The sequence below is a fragment of the Paramisgurnus dabryanus genome, chromosome 19 (assembly GCF_030506205.2).
Source record: "Paramisgurnus dabryanus chromosome 19, PD_genome_1.1, whole genome shotgun sequence".
Taxonomy (NCBI): domain Eukaryota; kingdom Metazoa; phylum Chordata; class Actinopteri; order Cypriniformes; family Cobitidae; genus Paramisgurnus; species Paramisgurnus dabryanus.
The window spans coordinates 5,859,678-5,880,806 of NC_133355.1; the positions used below are offsets into that span (position 1 = coordinate 5,859,678).

At 34.8% G+C, this 21,129-nt stretch overlaps 1 protein-coding gene across 1 annotated transcript; it reads left to right on the forward strand.

The window, feature by feature from the left end:
- The first annotated feature begins 5,191 nt into the window (after positions 1 to 5,191).
- LOC135775790 (4-galactosyl-N-acetylglucosaminide 3-alpha-L-fucosyltransferase 9-like) lies at positions 5,192 to 9,375 on the forward strand. Its single transcript, XM_065286285.1, has 2 exons — positions 5,192 to 5,281; positions 6,482 to 9,375. The coding sequence occupies exon 2, from the start codon at positions 6,494 to 6,496 to the stop codon at positions 7,721 to 7,723; it is 1,230 nt and encodes a 409-aa protein (XP_065142357.1). The 5' UTR covers positions 5,192 to 5,281; positions 6,482 to 6,493; the 3' UTR covers positions 7,724 to 9,375.
- The last annotated feature ends 11,754 nt before the right edge of the window (positions 9,376 to 21,129 follow it).

A 21,129-nucleotide genomic window follows, 5' to 3' on the forward strand; every position in this document is an offset into this window, starting at 1 on the left:
GATGCACATAGGATCACTCGACGTGCCGAACACATACATTGTAATTACGAACCACACATGACGGGCTACATACATCTTCGCATCGAGCACCCTCGAAAAAAGAAGTCACCGGTCCCCACCCCTATCTATACAGTACCTAGCAAATCTTTCCTTTAAGCTATAGACCTATCACTATATTAAATAAGAGTGGGGACCGGGGCAGCCCTGTCTTGTACCCCTGTATAAACAGAAATAGTGTAATATTAACATTTTAGTTCTTTTACAAACACTTGGATGTGCAAATTAGCTACTGTATACCAAACCCAAAATTGTTCAGGGCTGTCAATAATACATGTATTTATTGCAATCAAAGACTTGTTTAATAACAACAGAACCTCTTTTAGGCGTGAGCTGGCTTGTCAATAGTATATTAAAAAGTATTTGCAGATTAGTTGAGAACTGCAATCGTTTACAAGCAAACTTGCAGGACAAGATGGGTTGCATTTTGCCTGTGTGTACAACTGTGATAATGGCTTGGTGGTAGTGATTTTTGTGATTTCCATAAACAATTCTTTCAAAATTGGGGATAGTTTGTGTGAAAACTTCTTTTACTTTGAATTTACAAACCCAGGGGGCCCGTGTGCTTTTCATTTGTTTAATAATAAGTGGAGCAAAACCTTTCATAAAATTTGTCTTAAAACTAGGGTTGCAAAATTCTGGGAATTTTTAAGGCTGAAAACTTTCCATGGGAATAAATGGGAATAAACTGTGAATTTGAAAAAAAATCAGTTGCCTATAACTCTGTTCTACATTCTGCTAGCCAGTTTTTTTAATCATACAGAATTACTGTACCACCCAAAACTGTGGACACATTACTATTTTTAATGTTTTTGAAAAAGTCTCTTATGCTCATCAAGCCTGCATGTATTTGATCAAAAATCCTTTAGAAATCATTATTATTAGAATGATTTCTAAAGGATTTTTGACTAAATAAATCCAGCCTTGATGAGCACAAGTACAGGACTATTCAAATTTGTATTACCTTGCATGCATGTCTGATTATAACCAAACAAATAGTTTTTTATGTTTGTATATGAAAAGGTTTATATAAATGTCTTTAAATTTCCAAATAATTCCCATTAAGTTTCCAATTTGGAATATTAAAAAAATTCCCCAGATTAAGTTCCCATAGGAAATTTACCAGAAACTTTCCGCCCCTTTGCAACCCTACTTAAAGCCAATACCTGTTTTTGTCATAGGACAACTTTGACAAACTTTTTTAAACCACTTTGTTGACTAGTTTAGATTGTTCACTGATGGTAAACAAGTCCCATAATCTAATAATGAGATTTGGAGCATCAAAGTTTGATTTCACATTGATTTCAATCTTACTCAGTCAATATCAAAGACATCAAGGTTATAGTTTCACTAAATGTTCTTTAAATTAGGCCTACATAGGATGATTTCATGTAGAAAACAATCAATCATAAAAAAAAGATGATCTGGGTTTTCACGTGTGTGTCACAAGTTATTAAAAACTAGCAGTTGGCAGTTTCAGTGCCATCTAAATACCCACAGTTGCTGTTTCTACAATTTACCAATTACCACATCTGCCTGCGTGATGTATTTCCTGTGTTCGATTCAAGGGTGTTGTGTTGTTTAAAGACACTTGGCAAGTACAGAAATATTGGTTAATAACTGCACAGACGAACCAAAACATGCTGGGTAAGTGAAATGTATTAGGTGTGATATTCAAATTTAAAGCACAGGTGTTAACATATTTTTTACTCTTAGATTATTTTTAAACCTGCAGGGTGAACATTTCGTATATCTCCATTATATGACGTAGACATACAAAATGTGCAGTAGGTCTACTAAGGGTCCACCAGAACTGGTTTGAAAAACCCTTCCATAGAAGAACCATATTTTGGCCAAAGGGTTCTTAAAATAACTATGTCTTACCATGTACAACCTTTTCCTCCACAAAGAAAGGTTCTATGGATGTTAACGGTTCTTTATGGAACCACACAACCCAAAAGTTTTTTCTATGGCATCTTTTAACACCTTTATTTTAAAGAATATGTATAATTTGCATTCAGCAGCTTGTAATGAAAGTTAAATATAAGTAAAAATATGTTTAATGCATTAGACAATTATTCATTTATGTGTAGCTTTATAAATGTAAGTTTGAAACAGTCCTATATTGATATATCTACTCTAGGTTAACTAGCAACACTTAAAAATAAAATAAAGTTTTGTTAAAATTAAATTAGCATTAATTAACGTTAATAAATAAAAAATTAAATCACATTGAAGTACATCCAATAAGATTTTTTTAAATTCATTTTAAGAAAACATATTTATAAACAACATATATGTATAAAACTGCAGTCTGCACCAATAAATATTTAAAAATAAATATGTAAAAGGTTGTAACTTAATTCAATAGTAAGCTGTGAACAGTGGATTGGTCTACCTAAGTAAAAGTGCGTTGTGATTTTCAAGAGCTGAGACAATCCTGTGCATTTCCTGTCTGTCAGATGGTGGTAAGCCCATTTGAACAAGACCCACTTTTTGACTAATTTTGTGCACATATAAAATGAACTGACGTCTTACTTCAGTTATGAAATTATCAGTTAATAAATATGAAAGTACCTAATGTGTGCCAACAATGAAATATAACAGTCAAAAACAAAGTTACAGGTAGACTAGTTGATTGTTTACGCAGTGCAAGGTGTCAAGTTAAACTCATATCTCAGATGAGTGTTTTGGATTTTTAATAAACCTATAAACTTTTAATTTGATTTTTTGTTCTCTTTTTACTTAAAAGAATCTGCGTAAAGGTTGCATCAGCTTCTTAAACAACATATCCAAGAGCATGACGATGTCGCAAACACGTTTGATGCTTGTCAGAAAGAACAGTTCTCACTATTAACCATACAACAGCTGTTTTTTGATACTTCCCCTGGCTACACCTGCTATTGTCTGTCCTTTTAAAGCGAAGGCATCTCCAATGAATAAATAAAAGGGTCAGGTCATGGGAGTAGATCCGTTTTCAACTAGTCGCACTCATTTTCGCCCATGTATTTTTGTTTAATAATACATAGATTTGAGTGAAGAAACATTAACCCAACAAGTGAGCAAAGCATCTTTCGTGCACGCGCTTCAACAGAGTGAAACGGTGACAGGGAGCGCAGAACTGCCACAAACGTTTCAAGCAAAAAGTTTCACATGCTTTTAGGGATTGCTGATTTAAAATCACAATTAAAGCACAAGAAAACACGAAACCGTTTTACTCACATGCTGTTTAAAAATGTTGCGTATTCGCACACTCTAAGCGCGTGCCTGGAAACCCGCATCTTAAAAGCTTCAGGCAGCGCGCAAATGGCTAAGTTCATGACATCTTGCGCTTAAACGCGCTTTTACGCAAAACTATCTAAAAATGACCTGAATATCCTGTTTAGCACAGTCCATGTCTTAAGTTCAATGTAATTTAAGAAATTGAACGCACTTTCTCAAAGTGAAGTTAGCCGCCTATGCTGTCTGTTTCTAATATTAATCAAACAATAGCCAAAGAAAAAAAATCATGCGTCATGACTGATTAACTTTTATAACTGCAGAAAGGGTTAATCTACCTAATGCAGTATTATTTTAAATTTGATTGCGTTTCAACAGACCAACCCGATATATATATATGATAAACAGTCAAACCAAAATGTATTCAGACTTAACACATTTTTACAGTTTATTTCATCTTGAGTTAAAGGAAAAAAACACTTAAGTAAACCATGGTCAGGTCAAAGTATCTTAATAATATTTGGTCCTAAAATTTTAAAAATTTTATTGGTAGACCACTGTATGAAGAATTTGTTGCGTCTAGTATGTCACAGTTGCTTTATATAGATGTCATCGTCCCCCTCACTTTTAAAATGCCGGCTACGCTACATGGGTCTCTGTCCTGGACATGGAGGGCACTGACCTGTCCTCCAGATTTCAATTTCACCCATATCAAACACCTGAACCAATCAAATTGTTCAGGGATACCTAAAATTTGAGGCAGGTGTGTTTTTACATAAAATATGAAGGACAGTCCCCCTCCAAGAACAGATTTGGAGACCCATGGCCCTATAGGTCTACATGCAAAGCAACCATCAGATTTGTGAAAAAAGCCCAGAATGTAAAAACACTGGTTTGTTTGCATGTTTGGGTAAAATAGGGATACATTTAAGTAGAAAACGTCCATGGGCATATTTTACGCAACCGTGGGTTGAAAAAAAACAGGAATTTTCAGATTCAGTTTGCAAATGTTAAGTATAGGCAATTAAAGCCACAGCAAAGTTACATAAAATGATAAATTATTACATCTATATATCGGAATTATTTTATTTGTATAAATTGCAGATTGAGAATTAAGCAGCAGATACCAGATTTCCTTTTTATTGCAAAGACGCAGTAATGCAATTAAGGTAAAGAAAAAATGTCATGTTGCTTGCTTATAGCCTACTCACAGACTCAAGGACAGGTGTTGCTTTACGCGTTGAAAAGCGCTTTAAAAATGTATACGTGCTGTTTTATGTTACATTCAATTTACGAAACGTGTCGTATAACTTCACATCTTCTGAAACACACGTTATTGAACAAAACCCTGTTTATTTCTCATTGACTGCCAACCTAAAGTGAGCAGAAAGTGAATAAGTTAAGCTACAGTATAAGCCAAATGCGCTCACATGATGCAAACAGGCAGTTGCATACCCAAATGAGGGTATGATGCAAAGTAAAAAAACACCTGACAGAAGGTTCAGCTTCGTTAAAAAACACTGATTTGTTTAAACAAACTTATACAGGTCTTGAAATATTGGAGTTTAAACTATGAGAATTTGAAAGGAAATGTAATTCCTAAATGACGCAAAATGTTTAACTATTCCGTCGCTTTTAGTTTTATAGATGATAAAAAATACCCCACTGTCATGTTGTTCCTTTGAATGTCGATCAAAACACACTTTGACAATATCAATTTTCTTTCCCAGTGTAATGTTGCTTCTCCTCGGCTGTGAATACGTCTCCAAAATTGTCTTGTACAAGCTTGTTATATGATCTGCACTGTTGGCCATTTAAGCATTTCGTTTCGTATTCCCATAAGAAAAAGAGTACGATGCTTCAACAAACACAGTGATTTTTCATAAACGCAAATGTTTCACCTGATCAGCGCGTCAGTTATGGGAGGAGAAAGTTACCTGAAAACGCCTGACATCCAGGTGCGCCTCTCTCATAGTTGACCATCGAAATATTTTCCGATACCGAGGTAAGTTTTTACAAGTTTCCACCTATGGTTTGCTAATTTTATATAAGTAACAGGAGATGGGTCGTTTTAGCCCAAGTAAAAATGATGACGCGGTTTCTTTGATGTGTGCGTTGTGTTTATGTGAAGATAAAAAAATATTTTTTTCTCATCTAAAGTGTACAGAAAACGCGTTTATTTGCATGATTTCGATTTGAACATCAGAACTAAACTATAAATTATTAATATAATGAAAAATATAGCCTGCATGATAAATTATAAAAATAAAATAAAAAGTTTATAGGCTAAAATATAATATTGATGTAAATTACAATGAAATGTCATTGATTGCCTTTTCATTTTTATATCGTCTGACTTGAATCCGTGTTTAAAACGTATAATTCATATTGTCTATTGGGAAATAATTTGACGACTGTGCTGGGTTTGTCAGTGAAACGCAACAGGAAGATATCGTGAACTTTTCCTGATATCGAGAACGTTAACTACATTTAAAGTAGAACCTATGTCCCTTATTATAGCTATTTTATATAATAAGTATAATAATTTCATAGGCGGGTAACATGAGTTAATGTAACTAACAAAGAATCTAGCATTTATTAATCTTATTTAAAATCAAAACTTGTAACTGTTAACATTAGTTAATGAACTAACATGAAGAATGGTATAGGCAATATCAATAAAGATTAATAAATGCTAAAAAAAACTATAATGCTGATTGATAGTTCATGAGAGCTAATGCACTTCCTAATGTTAAAGGTATAGTTCACCCAAAAATGAATACATTTCTTTGTTCTGATGTTTGTAGCCACACCTATCAGATGCCTCATTGACAACCATAGTAGGATAAAAGAATAGCATACTATGTTAGTGAATGATGTTTATGATCAGTTTCGTTTCTCAAAACTTCTTCCTTTGCCGAACAAAGCAATTTACAGAGAGAGAGACAGTAAATGATGCAAGAATATTTATTTTGGGGTGAACTCTCCTTTTAATAAATACAACCTTACTGTAAAGTGTTAGTAATACAATAAATAATATAATTTTAATATATCAATTTAATTAAAACAACTTTCATCAAGTTGATAAGCACCACCTATAGACAGATCATTTGAATAACCAGAATGGGTATAGACATAATTCTAGATAGATTTCTCTTAACAATCATTTATGGAAGCCAAAACTAATAATTTTTTCGACCCCCAGAGGAGATAAAAGATGACGACCATACCTACCTCCAAAGGAACCCAGAACATTGCAATCGCTGTCTTTTTGTTGGCATGTTTTGCTGCAATATTCTGCGTGTACTATAAACCAACAACAAGCTGGTTGAAATGCCCTGGTGCGCAAGCCCAGAAAGATAACATCAGTGCAGAAATGTGCTTCAGTGCTCTTAAAATACAGAACTACATTTATGTAGACAACAACTGCACTGTCACCTTGGACACAAAGCAGATTCAACAACTACATGACAATATCATAACAACTACACCAACAACTAATACAACAACAACGCCAACGCCAAAACCTCTGACTACAGCAAAGAAAGATCCAGAGACCATTATATTAATCTGGATGTGGCCTTTTGGTAGCTCTTTTGGCTATGGACCCTGCACGATCTTCAACATTGAAGGCTGCCGACTAACAGATGACAAAAGTCTGTATAACCAAGCTCACGGTGTTATGTTTCATCACAGAGACATTCGTGGAGATTTATCCAATTTGCCGAAAGAACCACGACCCAGCTTTCAGAAATGGGTTTGGTGGAATATGGAGTCTCCAACCAATTCAGGGAAATATCCTCAATTAAATAATTTGTTCAATTTGACTTCAAGTTACCGCATAGATTCTGACATTCCAGTGGGCTACGGTTCAGTGGAACAGGCCACAGATGAGAAGAAAAAATACACAATACCACACAAGGATAAATTAGTCTGCTGGATAGTAAGCAACTACAATGAAAACTATAAACGATCAAAATACTATAATGAGTTATCGAAGTATATAACAGTAGAAGCCTACGGTAGACACTTTCACAGATCCATTAGTAGCGAAGAATACTCTCAAACGGTGGCTAGTTGTAAATTCTACCTTTCTTTTGAGAATTCCGTTCATAAAGACTACATGACCGAAAAGTTGTACAACCCTCTCAGCCTTGGCACGGTTCCTGTGGTTCTTGGCCCGTCTAGAGAGAACTACGAGCAGTATGTCCCAAGTGGAGCTTTTATTCATGTCGATGATTTCCCTTCCCCGAAAGAACTGGCGGATCATCTGAAACAGATGGACCAAAACGAAGACCTCTACAAACAGTACTTTACATGGAGAGAAAATTTTTTCGCAAAGACAAGTGCATATGGACTTGAACATGCCTGTCGGTCTTGTGAACATATTAGAAGGTTTAAAAATTACAGGGTAGTGAAGGATCTCATCGGCTGGTATTTCGTTTGAGGATATTCAGCTTCACAGCTGGAAGGACCGGAATGAATTTCCGGGTCGGTCAGGGCTGGCAACAGGACATAGCTATGTCCTTGACTGACAACAAAATGCTGTTTAGCTGGTTTATCAAATGAAGTCTTGATAGGATAATGCAAACCACACCAGTGTCCCATGTACGGCTGCAATGTTGGTTAGGGATGTTGAGCTTGTTTTGAATGTATTGGAAAATGTGGTAGGCTTTTTTAAAACACATTTTTTATTCTTTAGAAACTTGAAGAAGATAAATTATTTTGAAGGCTAGTATCTGTCATCTTTCGTTTTGTGCCATCATGCGTGCCAAAGATGATAAATACACTGCAATGCAGCCTAAACCTGCTGCTTTATTATACTTTATTCAAGACCTAATCTGGCCTGAATATCATGTGAAAGGTTACGGGTTAAAGTATTTTTTATATTATTGAATAGATTTTTTTATTAATATATACTTTTTATGGTGAAGAGTCTTACTTGTGTTTAACAAACCTCATCTCTAGAGACACCATAATGTGTGCTCATGCAAATTTAAAATAAATAAATAAATGGCATAGTCATTAACAAAACCGGTTCTGCTTCTGTATACTTAAAGGGACACAAGGCAGCATTTTTATGTTAATAAATCATCTTCGTAAGTCGGTATATGGTTAAATGACTCATTACATGACGAATGAAGACTCTCTCGCCCACCCCTACCGTCTGTAGGAAGAATACCCCACTTGCAAGTTCGCTGTATCCGACCCGGTGTCCTTCAGTCTCGTATAGTCTTAGATATAGAACGCATTTACTCCCAGACACTAGGGGGAGCTAGTAGAGAAATAATACTCAGACTTGCCTTGTGTGCCTTTAATATTTTGCCTGAAGTTGATGGCTCATCTCGTGTTGTACTGATTAAAAAGCAAACACAAAGACTTTAAAACATCTCCATTGATAAATCAACCTTGCTCAGGTCATTGTGTCACACAGTCGATCCACAGTTCATAACAATCAACAAACAACTATATTCTCTCCACGCGTATGTGCTGCATTTAAGCCTCTGCAATTATTTACTTTGAAAGAAGACGACAATGAAATCAATGTTAGCTCACAAAATGTTAAGAGCTTAAGTAGCTGCTGAGCTTGATCAGAGATTTAATCAGGCCGTGATGTATTAACTTACTGAAATGGTTTAGTTCAAACAATCAAACACAAAAAGATTGGAAAAACTCTCAAAAAGCTTTTGTCCATTTTTAACATCTACACAATAAAATTTAAGTAATAACTATTATTAATATGGTTTAATTGACATAATGCCTTTGTTATTGCAGTAGGCTACACATGGTTTAGGGATGAGGATCTTTTATAGCATTGTTACTGAGGAATGGAGACAAAGAATGAACCGGATGGACCAGTGTGAAAACACAAAGCGTTTAATAAACTATACTTACGGCTAATGTCAATTACGAAATCATTTCAGGTCATTCCTGTTTTTGCTCAATTCAGGGGAGTGGCCATTGACTGCAAAGGATATAATTAGCCAAATAATCTTGTAGGGGATATAAATGTAACAATTTTTTTTTTTTTTTGAGATATTAAACAGTTTCTGAATAATCTACAAAATGTATTTCCTTGACTGTCTACTTAAAAGATGATAAGAGGTTCTTTGACTGAGTTCAGACCCAGCAAACAAAACAACACAAAACAAACAAATTAAAAACCAAGCATCCAAAAAAAAGAACAAGAAACAACTAAAAGTTTAACTACTTAAAGGGATAGTTCACTTTAAAATGAAAACTCTGTCATCTTTTACTCATCCTCATTTCTTTTCTTTTTTTTTGATGAACACAAAAGAAGATATTTTGAGAAATGATGGTAAACACACAGCATATTGACCATTGACTTCCATGGTAGGAATAAAAATATGATGGAATTTAATGGGTACCGTCCACTGTGTGCTTACCATCATTTATCTAAATATTTTCTTCATCATTTATCACCATATTTCCAAATATTTTTTTCCTACTATGGAAGTTAAAGGTCACTTACTGCTGTGTGTTTACCATAATTTCTCAAAATATCTTTTTTATACAGGTTTAGAACAACATGAGGATGAGTAAATGATGACAGAATTTTCATTTTAAAGTGAACTATCCCTTTAAAGTATATAGTACAGTACTCTTCTCCATCGGCAGGCCAGCTAATAACAGTAACAATAAAAATGTTTATCAACACCTTAAAAGTTTACAGCATAGTCAATTCAACTTTTTTCCAGACTCAAGGTCCATTAGCAAAAAAAAAAAAAAACTTTAAAAAGTATTGCAAACAAACTATTTTTATATTATGTGTTTTTTTTACATATTTTTTTATCAATTAATGTACCTTCATAATCTTTAATCAAAAACCATTATCTCCTCCTGGAAACATCTTTACTTCCAGTCATGAGGAATGATTTGAGGGCAGGGCCTGGGAAAAGATCACAGCCAGTCGAGCAAAGTTGTGCCGCAAGAACTGACAGGTGGATGACGTCAAAGAACTGCAAGAGCGAGTCGAAATTAGACTTCATATGGTTTCTCGAATCGCGGGACTTTAATGTCCTTTCTTGCGGCACCGCATGAAGTCGAACAAGCCTGTATAGTGCCGCAAGGGTTGACGTATTTTTGTAGGCTGGTTCCCTTGTAAAAAATCCCATACATTTTCCCAAAAGCTTTTGGACATCGCAAAAAATAAGCTCTGTATTTAAGAAAAGTTTGTGACACTTGCGTGTTTTGTCCAACAAGTGAGTCTTCACAGATGAAATTTTATTAATTGTGAAGTCAAAATTTGGCTTTTTATATTTCTAGTAAATGCATTACACTTCAAAATTCATACAATGTATATTTCAAGTTCACCTTTTTCTCATTTCAGAAGCCGTTTCAATCAGATATATGGGACAAATAAGACAATTGCTACTACCGTTTTATGACGACTTTACACTTAACACACGAGGTTGCAGTATAAAAAGATATTTATAAAAATCTATAAAAATATTTAGTTTTAGTACACTGCAAAAAATGATGTGTTAATTTTTTACACAGTGTGTGTCATGCCATTTAAGGCGTTATTTCATGTTAAAATAAATGAAAGGGCCAACACAAGTTAAAAACAGTAATGGGAGTGTAGTACGGCCGGTAAATAATCAACTTTGAGTTTATTTATGAAGAGACACTATAAAACAATTAAACCTCAGGTGGTGTTGCTAACCCAAATTTGACTCTTAGGTGAAACTCTTTACAGACATGCAACTCTCTGTTCTCCTAATCTCTTCATCACAAAGGCTTTGGCACTGTTAGCCTTAAGGCTCACATCACTGAGTATCTGCTGAAATATATGATGTAATGTATACATATTATGTGGTTCTAAGTTGGTATTTAATATTAATGTTTAGTATTATTTTAAAGGTCATGGTGCGATGAGTAAAAAGGTCTCATTTCTATAAATCTAAGATATGATGGAATAAGGTTTTAGAACTTTGGATAGAAGATGCATTTCTTGTAGAGGTGGGGTTTTGCCTTGATATTTCTGGCTAGTTTGACCAGTTGCCAAGATACTCCTGGCTAGTTTGACCAGGTGCTCTTTAGTATCACTTTGTACATGTCAAACTGGATTTTGACCAGGTGTTCTTTAGTATCACTTGGTACAGGTCAAACCAGATTTTGGTAGTTTTCTCAAGCTGTGTATAAAAGGTGGCCTGGCAAAACATTCTGGGAGGCATCCTGTAACCAGGAGCTCCCACACTTTGTGTGTATAAAACATCATGGAAGAAATCTTTAACAAGAATCTTCCTACACCATTTTAGGTGTATTATATCCACGATGGAAGTACTCTGTAACCAGAGTGTCTATTGCCAGGCATGACTTTGTAACTTTTGCAACTGTTGATCATTTTAATTAATTGGAATTGAATCATATTCTGTATGATATTCTTTAATTGATGTTTGAAGCTGGAACCTGCCTGGTATAATAAATTGTTACATTTGATTCATCTAAATTCTTCAGAAATTATATTGATTTATTTTAATTCTTTCAGAAATTATTATTTCCAGTAGATTAGAAGGAGTCTGGTATTACCACAAAATAAGTATGCCAGGATATGATCACACTGGTGTTTTGATGTTGAATGGAGCATGGGGCACATTCACCAGGACTCTCAGATTTATGTCTATCACCTGCCTTAGCAAGTTGCATGATCGTGACTAAAGTAACTATTTTTATGATCGGAGCAAGCATGGGGCGGCCAGACGTAAAAATATTAGTTTACCCGGCAACCTCTGACTAAGACCAGACTGGCAATTTTGTGTCCGTGAGATGTACGCAACGGCCGGCGTATATCCTGTGCGATATCGGGTCCCTAATGAACGAATAACTAAGACTATGGGAATTTATAAATAATCAAACATATAATCAACAGATAATAATAATACACTTAATTCTTACTATATTAAATTGGAGTCAGATTATAATTTAACCACAGAGATCAGAGAAATAAATTAAATAAATGGAATTATTCTTCTAGAAGCGCTACGGATGGCAAGAACACGTGGTCCCTTCACCACGCATTGGATACCTTCGTTGGGCCAAATGGGTGGCGTCTTACAGGAGTAACGCGTTACAAAGTAATTCCATTACAATTCCACTACTTTTAGCGGTAACGATGTAACAAAGTATTTTTTTTTTAGTAAAATTTTTCACAATTACTGAAATTTAAATGAGTTCGTTACTTAATTACGTTACTCTATTTTGTGAAAAATGAACCCTTGCAGACAAGACATTTCTGATCTAATGTCGCAGGACCGTGGTGGGCGGCACGATGAATAATAACACAGAAGCTGTGTTAGTTTAGGGACAACATATGTGTTGTCCCTAAACTAACACACCTTCGGTGTTATTATTCATTGTTCATTTAATGTGTTGTCCCTAAACTAACACACCTTCTGTGTTATTATTCATTGTTTGTTATTATACAAAATAGAGTTACGCGAGTAACAAACTCATTTAAATTTCAGTAATTGTAATTGCGTTACTTGATTTAAAAAAAAATACTTCGTTACATGCTCGTTACCACTAAAAGTAGTGGAATTACAGTAACGGAATTACTTTGTAACTCCCATCACTGTTTTTAACACAACTTGTGTTGTCCCTTTCATTTATTTTAACATGAAATAACGCCTTAAATAGCATGACAAACACAATGGGCTCTATTTTAACGATCTGAAACGCAAGTACGAAGCGCAACGCGCAAGTGAGTTTGTGGGCGGATCTTGGGCGCTGTTGCTATTTTCCCGGCGTGAGAAATAACTCTTGCGCCGGGCGCAAATCAATAAGGGGTTGGTCTGAAGTAGTTTCATTATTCATAGGTGTGGTTTGGGCGTAACGTCAAATAAACCAATCAGAACGCTAGCCAACATTCCCTTTAAACGCAAGGGCGCAAGTTCCATGGCGGGTTGCTATTATTATGACGGATTTACCAGGCGCACGCCAGGAGCGGTTCACAGCCGAGGAGACCGACGTCCTTGTACGGGGGAATCCCACGCTTGCCATCATAAATCGGGCACGCCGTGTAACGGGAGGTGGATCTGCCTCAGGACTTGACGCCAGCAGAGGACATCGCTGCGTCCACCCTCACCGCTGAAAGGGTTTGGGGGCTTTGAAATTGGACCCAAGAAACGCAAGCAAGGTCCAACCCCAAAGTACTCTTACAAATCAAGTTCATATACATTAAGGTTTCTTATGAAAACATTTTAACTATTATTTACATAAAATAAACGTAATACAGCCACACAACAAAGTTATGAAAATATTTTAATCGTTATTTGCATGAGAATAAATAAAAACTATCACCACAATGCTCACCACTATGATTCCCCTTATCTCGTGTATTAATATTTTTAAGTGTAACAATTTATGATTTGCAAAAATAACTGTTGCATCTGTGTAGATTAGATAAGCAAAGTGTATGCGCGTTGTGCACGCTATACATTATGGTCAAGCATGCGCCCTTAAAATAGCATAATGAACCACGCGCAACGCGCCACTGACTTTAGACTAGTTTTTTTTTGTTAGTAGCGCAATTGTTTTTTGAAACTGCAAAATAGCATAAGAGATGGTTTGCGCCGCAACACGCCTCCTTTTTGCGCTGAACCGCCCAGGGAGCGCAAGTTCATTCCCTAGTTTGCTGACGTGCATCTGTGGAGGGAAAAACCCCGCTGTGCGCCGGCGCAAAATACGAATGATACATGCGTCACTGACAAAGTCAATTGCGCTGGGTGCAAGATAGGGCCCATTGTGTAAAAAATGAACACATCATTTTTTAAAGTGTACACTTAATACTTGCCATGATAAATACAAATTCTGAGAAATTACGATCTCAAAAAAGTTAAATCAAATTTAATAAAATCCACATATTTATGCATACATTGTAAAAATGTCCCTGTTGCACTAAATTTTTTAAGTTTAATCAATTCGAATTTCCAATTATTTCAACTTTCTTGACTAGTGAGGAGTTGCTATAAATGCTAAAAATGAAATTGAATTAGCTTAAGTTATTTCAACTTTATTTTTACAATTTTTACAGTGCATTGTAAAAAAATCTGATTTTTGTCAAATCAACATATATTTTTATGTTACTCTAACTTACTAAACCAACTTGTTTTTCTAAGTTATGTTAACTTATCACAGGTCAAAACCTAAATAGTAGCTTGATTTGATTTGCAAAACCAAGTTGTTTTAACTTCATGTGGCATTTTGTTTACAGTGTACAATACATGCATGGTCATAGCAACATATAATAAACAATATGTAGTTTTCTTAGAAGCTTCAGAACGTCTTTTGTGCATTCAAAGAAACAGTCCGTCGTACAGGTTTGCGTCAAGGTGTAAACAAAACCGATTATTATTTTATGATAACCTAAACCTTTCGCTCAAGTCAATTCAAGATTATCACATGCCATTCAACAATATGCTATACAAACATTTATATCTACTTATTACCTACTGATTAACTGGATTAAAGTTAATCATAAAAAAACTTGACTTTGGCAGAGAGAGACGATCCATACAACATTGTGTTGATCTGGCACTCCTGCATGCTGTTGTTTAACAGACAAGGTTGTGATGAACTAAGCACAGGTGTTATGTTTCAACATGGAAATACACATTGAACTTTAACCAATGTGTTGCAAGTGCCAGAATGGATAGGAATAACTTTGGTACGTCCCTCTCATCCACGGATCCATTGTTTATTCAAATACAATGTCTATCTTGTAGCAAGAATAACTTCACATAATGCCAACGGTTCTTTGCCCTTAGAAAAATGATGGGCGTAACTTGTATTTCATTTTCAATATATATTCACAGATGCTGTCTAAAGTTCAGTATCAGTAATGTTATGAAACAATTAAAACAACATATAGGCACAGTCTGTATAGACCTTTTGGGTTTTGCCCCACCCAGTGAAACTACGAGCATCAAAGTGAGACCTTTACCACAAACGTCACTCTCCTACAACAAATGGCATAGCGTAGTACCAAAAAAAAAATTGGCTTAGAAATGCCAGCGTGTTCGAGCAGGGCTATACCTCATGAGGTTAACATCTCAGGTGTTTATGGAGACAAGTTTGCATTGTCGCATATCTAGCCATACGTTCACAAAACATGCACCCACGCAAGCATTACAAAATATAACATCAAGCTTTATGAAATAAAATTAAATAGAGGTTTGATTTAATTTGAGACATATTTATGGTGTCTCAAAATAGCACACTTAGATAATCTTAAGAACATCTTAAGAAGTACTAAAGATTAATTTTTAGTATATTAAGTACAAAATTAGTGTGTGAAAATAAAGCACTTTAAGTACACTATGGAAGTGTACTACTTTTTCACCTGGGATGTCATTTGGGACACTATACACTCTTACTATTATTTATCTTGACAAGAGATGAGTTGCTACAACTTATGAAATGAAGTTGACTTTTTTCAACTATATTTAAAAAGTTATAACAACTCATCTGTAGTTATAACAACTCATCTCTAGTCAAGATAAATAATATTAAGTGGAAATGACTTGTAAATCTGAGTTGATTCAACAAATAAATTAGGCAGCAAAAAACTTTTTACAGTGCAGGGATGGGTCGTTTGAATTAAAACGGGTTAAAATGACCAAACTGCTGGGTTGTTGCAACGCTATCTAATGGCTAATTTCGTAATTTGTACGACCACATTCACATTTTTTTATGATTTGCCCTTGACCCCTGTGACGTTGGGGTTAGGGGCAGGGTTTCGTATTAATTATAATAATAATACATTTTATTTATAAAGCACTTTCTAAAACCCAAAGCGTATTGTTTTTTATGATAATCGTATGTTTTTGCACAATTAACTTCTTACTAATTGATACGAATTAGCTAACTCGTAAAATAAGTACAAATTATTGTAAGAAAAGGCTGGTTATTGTTACTTAACCATGAGTTGAAACAACCCAGCAGTTAGGTAATTTTCACCATCCCTGGGTTAAAACAAACCCAACTCTAACCCCAACATCACCTGATAAAAGCAAATCTTACTAAAACTGTATTATCCACTGACTGTAAAGATCGTATGAATAAGAATTAGCCACCTTGCAAGATTTTGTGTGCGGATTGTGTAGAAATATGCAAGGATTAATTGACGACGGGCCGTTCGACGGTCTTTGCGTCGTGCCGCATTACCACCATTATTGTGTGCATTATTGTGTGCATTTTTTTCAAATAAATCAAAGGACTGGAGTCAATTATTCCTTTTGTCTCGTTTTTGTTGATTGATTACTGGAAAAGAAATAAGAAAGACCTGATTAACAGCTTAGTTTTCACCACCAAATCTCTCTCTCGACAACAAAAGTCACGGATAGACATAAGGTATTAAAGGCTGTGCTGTACATTGTGAATAAGTCACGGCTGAAGGCCGTTGTTAAGCATGATGCCAGCACCTGCAACCAGTGACTTCATCCCAATGCAACATTTTTCTTTTATAAAACTGTTAATACAAATAATAAAGCAAAACAAAAAGTATTAACACAACTTTCATGAAATAAAATCAGTTTTTCAATCTGGAAAATAGTCTCTGACTGACTGTCAACAGCAACAGAATGTCACGTGTTCATGTTGCTACATAGATGAATGCAGTGATACCTTAAAGGAAAGTGCAAGACAGACGTCTCTAAAATCACAAGTAAACAAATTTCTGACCAGCAATTAAACTGACATCAATTGAAGTTGCACTACTAGGCAGCCATGTTTGCAACGCCTTTTGGCAGTTTTTCAAGTCACGCAGGACTAAAGTCTGTATGCATGTCATTTTTTTTTTAGAAGTCTCTGAATGTCTTTTGTGCAAAAAAACAATCATTCATACAGGTTCTGACACTTAACTACATATTTTTCACATTTCCTATCTGCAACATCAGAACATCATCACATCATTTTTCAGATGGGTGCTTCAGGTTTGACTTTATCTTCTCATCGAGAGAGATCAGTTGGTATGTGTCAATAGACTTTTTTAGGGTAGATGTCTTATTTAAAGGTTTGTGGCCGGGCTTTGTTTAATTTAAACTTGATCTTTATGGCACAATCCGAATCATCTGCAAGTTAACACATCAATATTTGCTATTAAAGGGGACATTTCACAAGACTTTTTTCAAATGTTAAACACATCTTGTGTGAATTTCTAGCTCAAAATTTCATATAGATTATTTATTATTGCATATTAAATTGCCACTTTGTAGGTGTGAGCAAAAATGTGCCGTTTTGAGGTGTGTCCATTAAAATGCAAATGAGCTGATCTCTGCACTAAATGGCAGATTGTGCAGAGATTGTGCAGATTAAGGAGCGGTATTATCCCCTTCTGACATCACAAGGGTAGACAAATTTCAATGACCTATTTTTTCACATGCTTGCAAAAAAAGGTTTACCAAAACTAGGTTACTAGGTTGTTCTTTTTCATATTTTCTAAGTTGAAAGATGCACTGGGGACCCAATTATAGCACTTAAACATAGAAAAAGTCAGATTTTCATGATATGCCCCCTCTAAAACATACAATATCCTTAAAGCAACACGATGTAGTTTCCATGTAAAAATGACTTACAGCTTCCCCTTGAGGTTGAAAAGCGCAACAGTGCCTGGTATCAGACACTCTTCTGCAGGCAGGGGGAGGGGCGGGGCTGTGTTTCCTACCCTCCACCGCCACTTTCAGAGTGTGCTTGTAGCAGCTAGGAGGCTGCTCAGGTTGCAGCAACAGTACAATTTGTCCAGTTAAAAGTTGTTCTATCACTGAAATAATTTTGGAGACATTATTTAAAGGTAAAAAAACTACATAGTGTTGCTTTAAAGCAACACTATGTAGTTTCCTTGTAAAAATGACTTACAGCTCCCCCATGTGGTTGAAAAGCGCAACAGTGCCTGGTATCAGACACTCTTCTGCAGGCAGGGGGAGGGGTGGGGCTGTGTTTCCTACCCTCCACCGCCACTTTCAGAGTGTGCTTGTAGCAGCTAGGAGGTTGCTCAGGTTGCAGCAACAGTACAATTTGTCCAGTTAAAAGTTGTTCTATCACTGAAATAATTTTAGAGACATTATTTAAAGGTAAAAAAACTACATAGTGTTGCTTTAAACAGTATACATTTTTTGCAATATATGCACCAAAGTTTGGGAACAAGAACACTTATTATTTTTTTGTGTGTGTTACTTGAACATGTTTGTTTTAAAAGTTAAAATATTCATAAAAAAAGTTCAAATAGTCATTCATGATTGTCAATGATTAGCAAAGAGATTAAGTCACTGTCAAAAATGTCTGTAGAAATTACAGTATTACTGGCAGCTGTATGACAGTAACTTACTGTACAATGTAAAAAATAATACAATGTATTTACTTAAAAATATAGTGCATAATTTTTGCATCCACTTTTAAAAAAAAAGTTTTACTTGAAATTTTAAGCAATTGCATAAATTGGATGCAAAAATGATGCACTATATTTTTAAGTAAATCCAGCATTTATTTTTTTCAGTGTAGATTTAAATTGATGTTATTTACTGGCAAAAGTTCATTGAACATTAACAAAGCTTTATCTGAACAAAATAAAACTAAAATAACAGCATCATGCAAAGCATTCTGAAAAACAAAATGTGAAGGAAAAAAAGAAAAAGGTTGATGATGCATGAGGCTGTTAATTTAGTTTTATTTAGTAAAGATAAAGACTTGTTAATGTTTAATGCTCATTAAACTTTGAACAAATTCTTGCCAGTAAATAACATCAATTTAAATCTCCATAAATTGGATTTGCCTTTCAATGAAAAGAGTCAAACATCAATTGTGAAGTCACCATGTTACAATGGGCACGGCCATTTACTGTATCAGTAATCAGTTAATAGGTGCGTGATCTTAACTTGATTTGTAACATAGTTTAAGCAACTGCAAGTTGGAAGGACAATCTAGGCCGTCAGCTGCGTTACTAGCTAAAAGACAGCAAGATACGCTCTCATATACAGGTATAAAAGGTTGTCACTATGGCAGTACAAAAAACTACACTTTTGTACAGAAAGGGTGTGTAAGTCAAAGTACAAATTTGGAAGTTTTATATATTTTTCACCTTATATATAAAAAATATATTAAGTTTTTAGGTGTAATAATACTCAACAAATGAAAAAGGGTCGGCTCTTCAAAGAACAAATAATATGTGTTTTATTATAATGTCCGTGTGTACATTTATGAGAAATAAACAGTGTTATGGATGAGGTATGCTGCACTTACCTAACTACTGAAAATATTTGTAATTGTTTAAAACGTATAGACCTCGCAATGGTATTTAATACACCAAAAATTGACATATAAGTATGTTAGTACACCTTTGGTAAAAACTTTATGGTAAGGACGACATTTGCATGAAATTGCTAATTTTTTAATCAAATGAATTAACTTCTGTTTTCTCCTTTTACTTTCTCTAAATATATTCAAATCAAATTATATACATTAACAACAAAGAAAAAAAGTATTATGAAGATATCAAGATAGGTTATTAAGATAGGTCATATTGCCCAGTCATATCAGATTGACTAACACTAGCTAGTATTTGTGCAGGAAACAGTTTCCTGTGTCACAACAAACACTGTGATGCATGAAAGAACCAGTAGCACAGTTTAGATTTTAATCAGAAACAAGCCACTGGTTCCAAAAAAACATAACGGGTTTCGTAGTTAGCTTTATAAAGCAAATAAATTATTTCATCAAGGTGAATGTGGGGTTTTTCCCTCAATGTTTTAGATGAATATTGTATCAAAGCTACTCAAAATTAATTGTGTGCTTCTTTATTTTTGGATACACAAATACAGATGGTATAATCACATCTTACTATGGCTTAGCATTTAATACACCTAATGCTAAACATAGACTGTGCCCAAAACCAAAAGGAAAGGACACTTAATTAAGCAACAAAGTGTCTGGTGACTTAACAGACAGTAAAGTAACTCTTTTCAGACATGGGTCCTTAAAAAAACAATTAGCCTACTTTTCTTTAATGGTTCCTTTATCTAGTGTGAGAACCTTTTGTGCAACAGAAAGGTTTTGTAAATGTTAGAGTTCTTATAAACCATACAGCTTGAGAAAGAACCATTAAAACTTTATAGAAAATGTGGGGCGGTAACCTTCAACAGTGTCCTCATATGCACCATTTAGGTACAGATATGTACCAGAAGACTAATTGTTGATAGGTTACTGCCTCAGTGACACCTTTTGTACCATTTAGAAAAAATTTAAGTGAATGATTAATTTTTTGTAAAACTTTAATCATATAAACCACTCAACCTCTTCAACCACTCCATCAGATAGCATTTCTTTCCAACAACACTAAACCATGTGCATAGGAATGATGAAATATCGAAAGTTCATCGATAATTAAAAATAAAACTACCCTAATGAAACATGAGGATGTAACATTAAATCCCAATGTGCCTTTGTGTCCTCCATGCACATTCCAGAGAATACAAAGGCTCATCTGCTTAATGAAACTAAACAAACCAACATGACACATCAGACTAGATTCAGAAAAACAAATAAACAAAGAGATGAGACATAAACTGTACGAACAGGAACTAAATTTATTTTCAATTAACTGTAATGCTCACTTGAACAAAAGACTCAACCTGACTGTCACAATAAACGCATGATTCAGAAGGACTTAGAACATTGTGAAATAACGTAAATATTGACTGATCAAACTAAATGTGAAAATGTTGTCTACACACACATTTCATTTGCATTCGGAAACTTAATAGAATTAAACAAGAAAATTGCTTTAAATGTTAAACACCTTTAAATGTCAAATGAGGTGAGGAACAGCAGTCCGTGTGC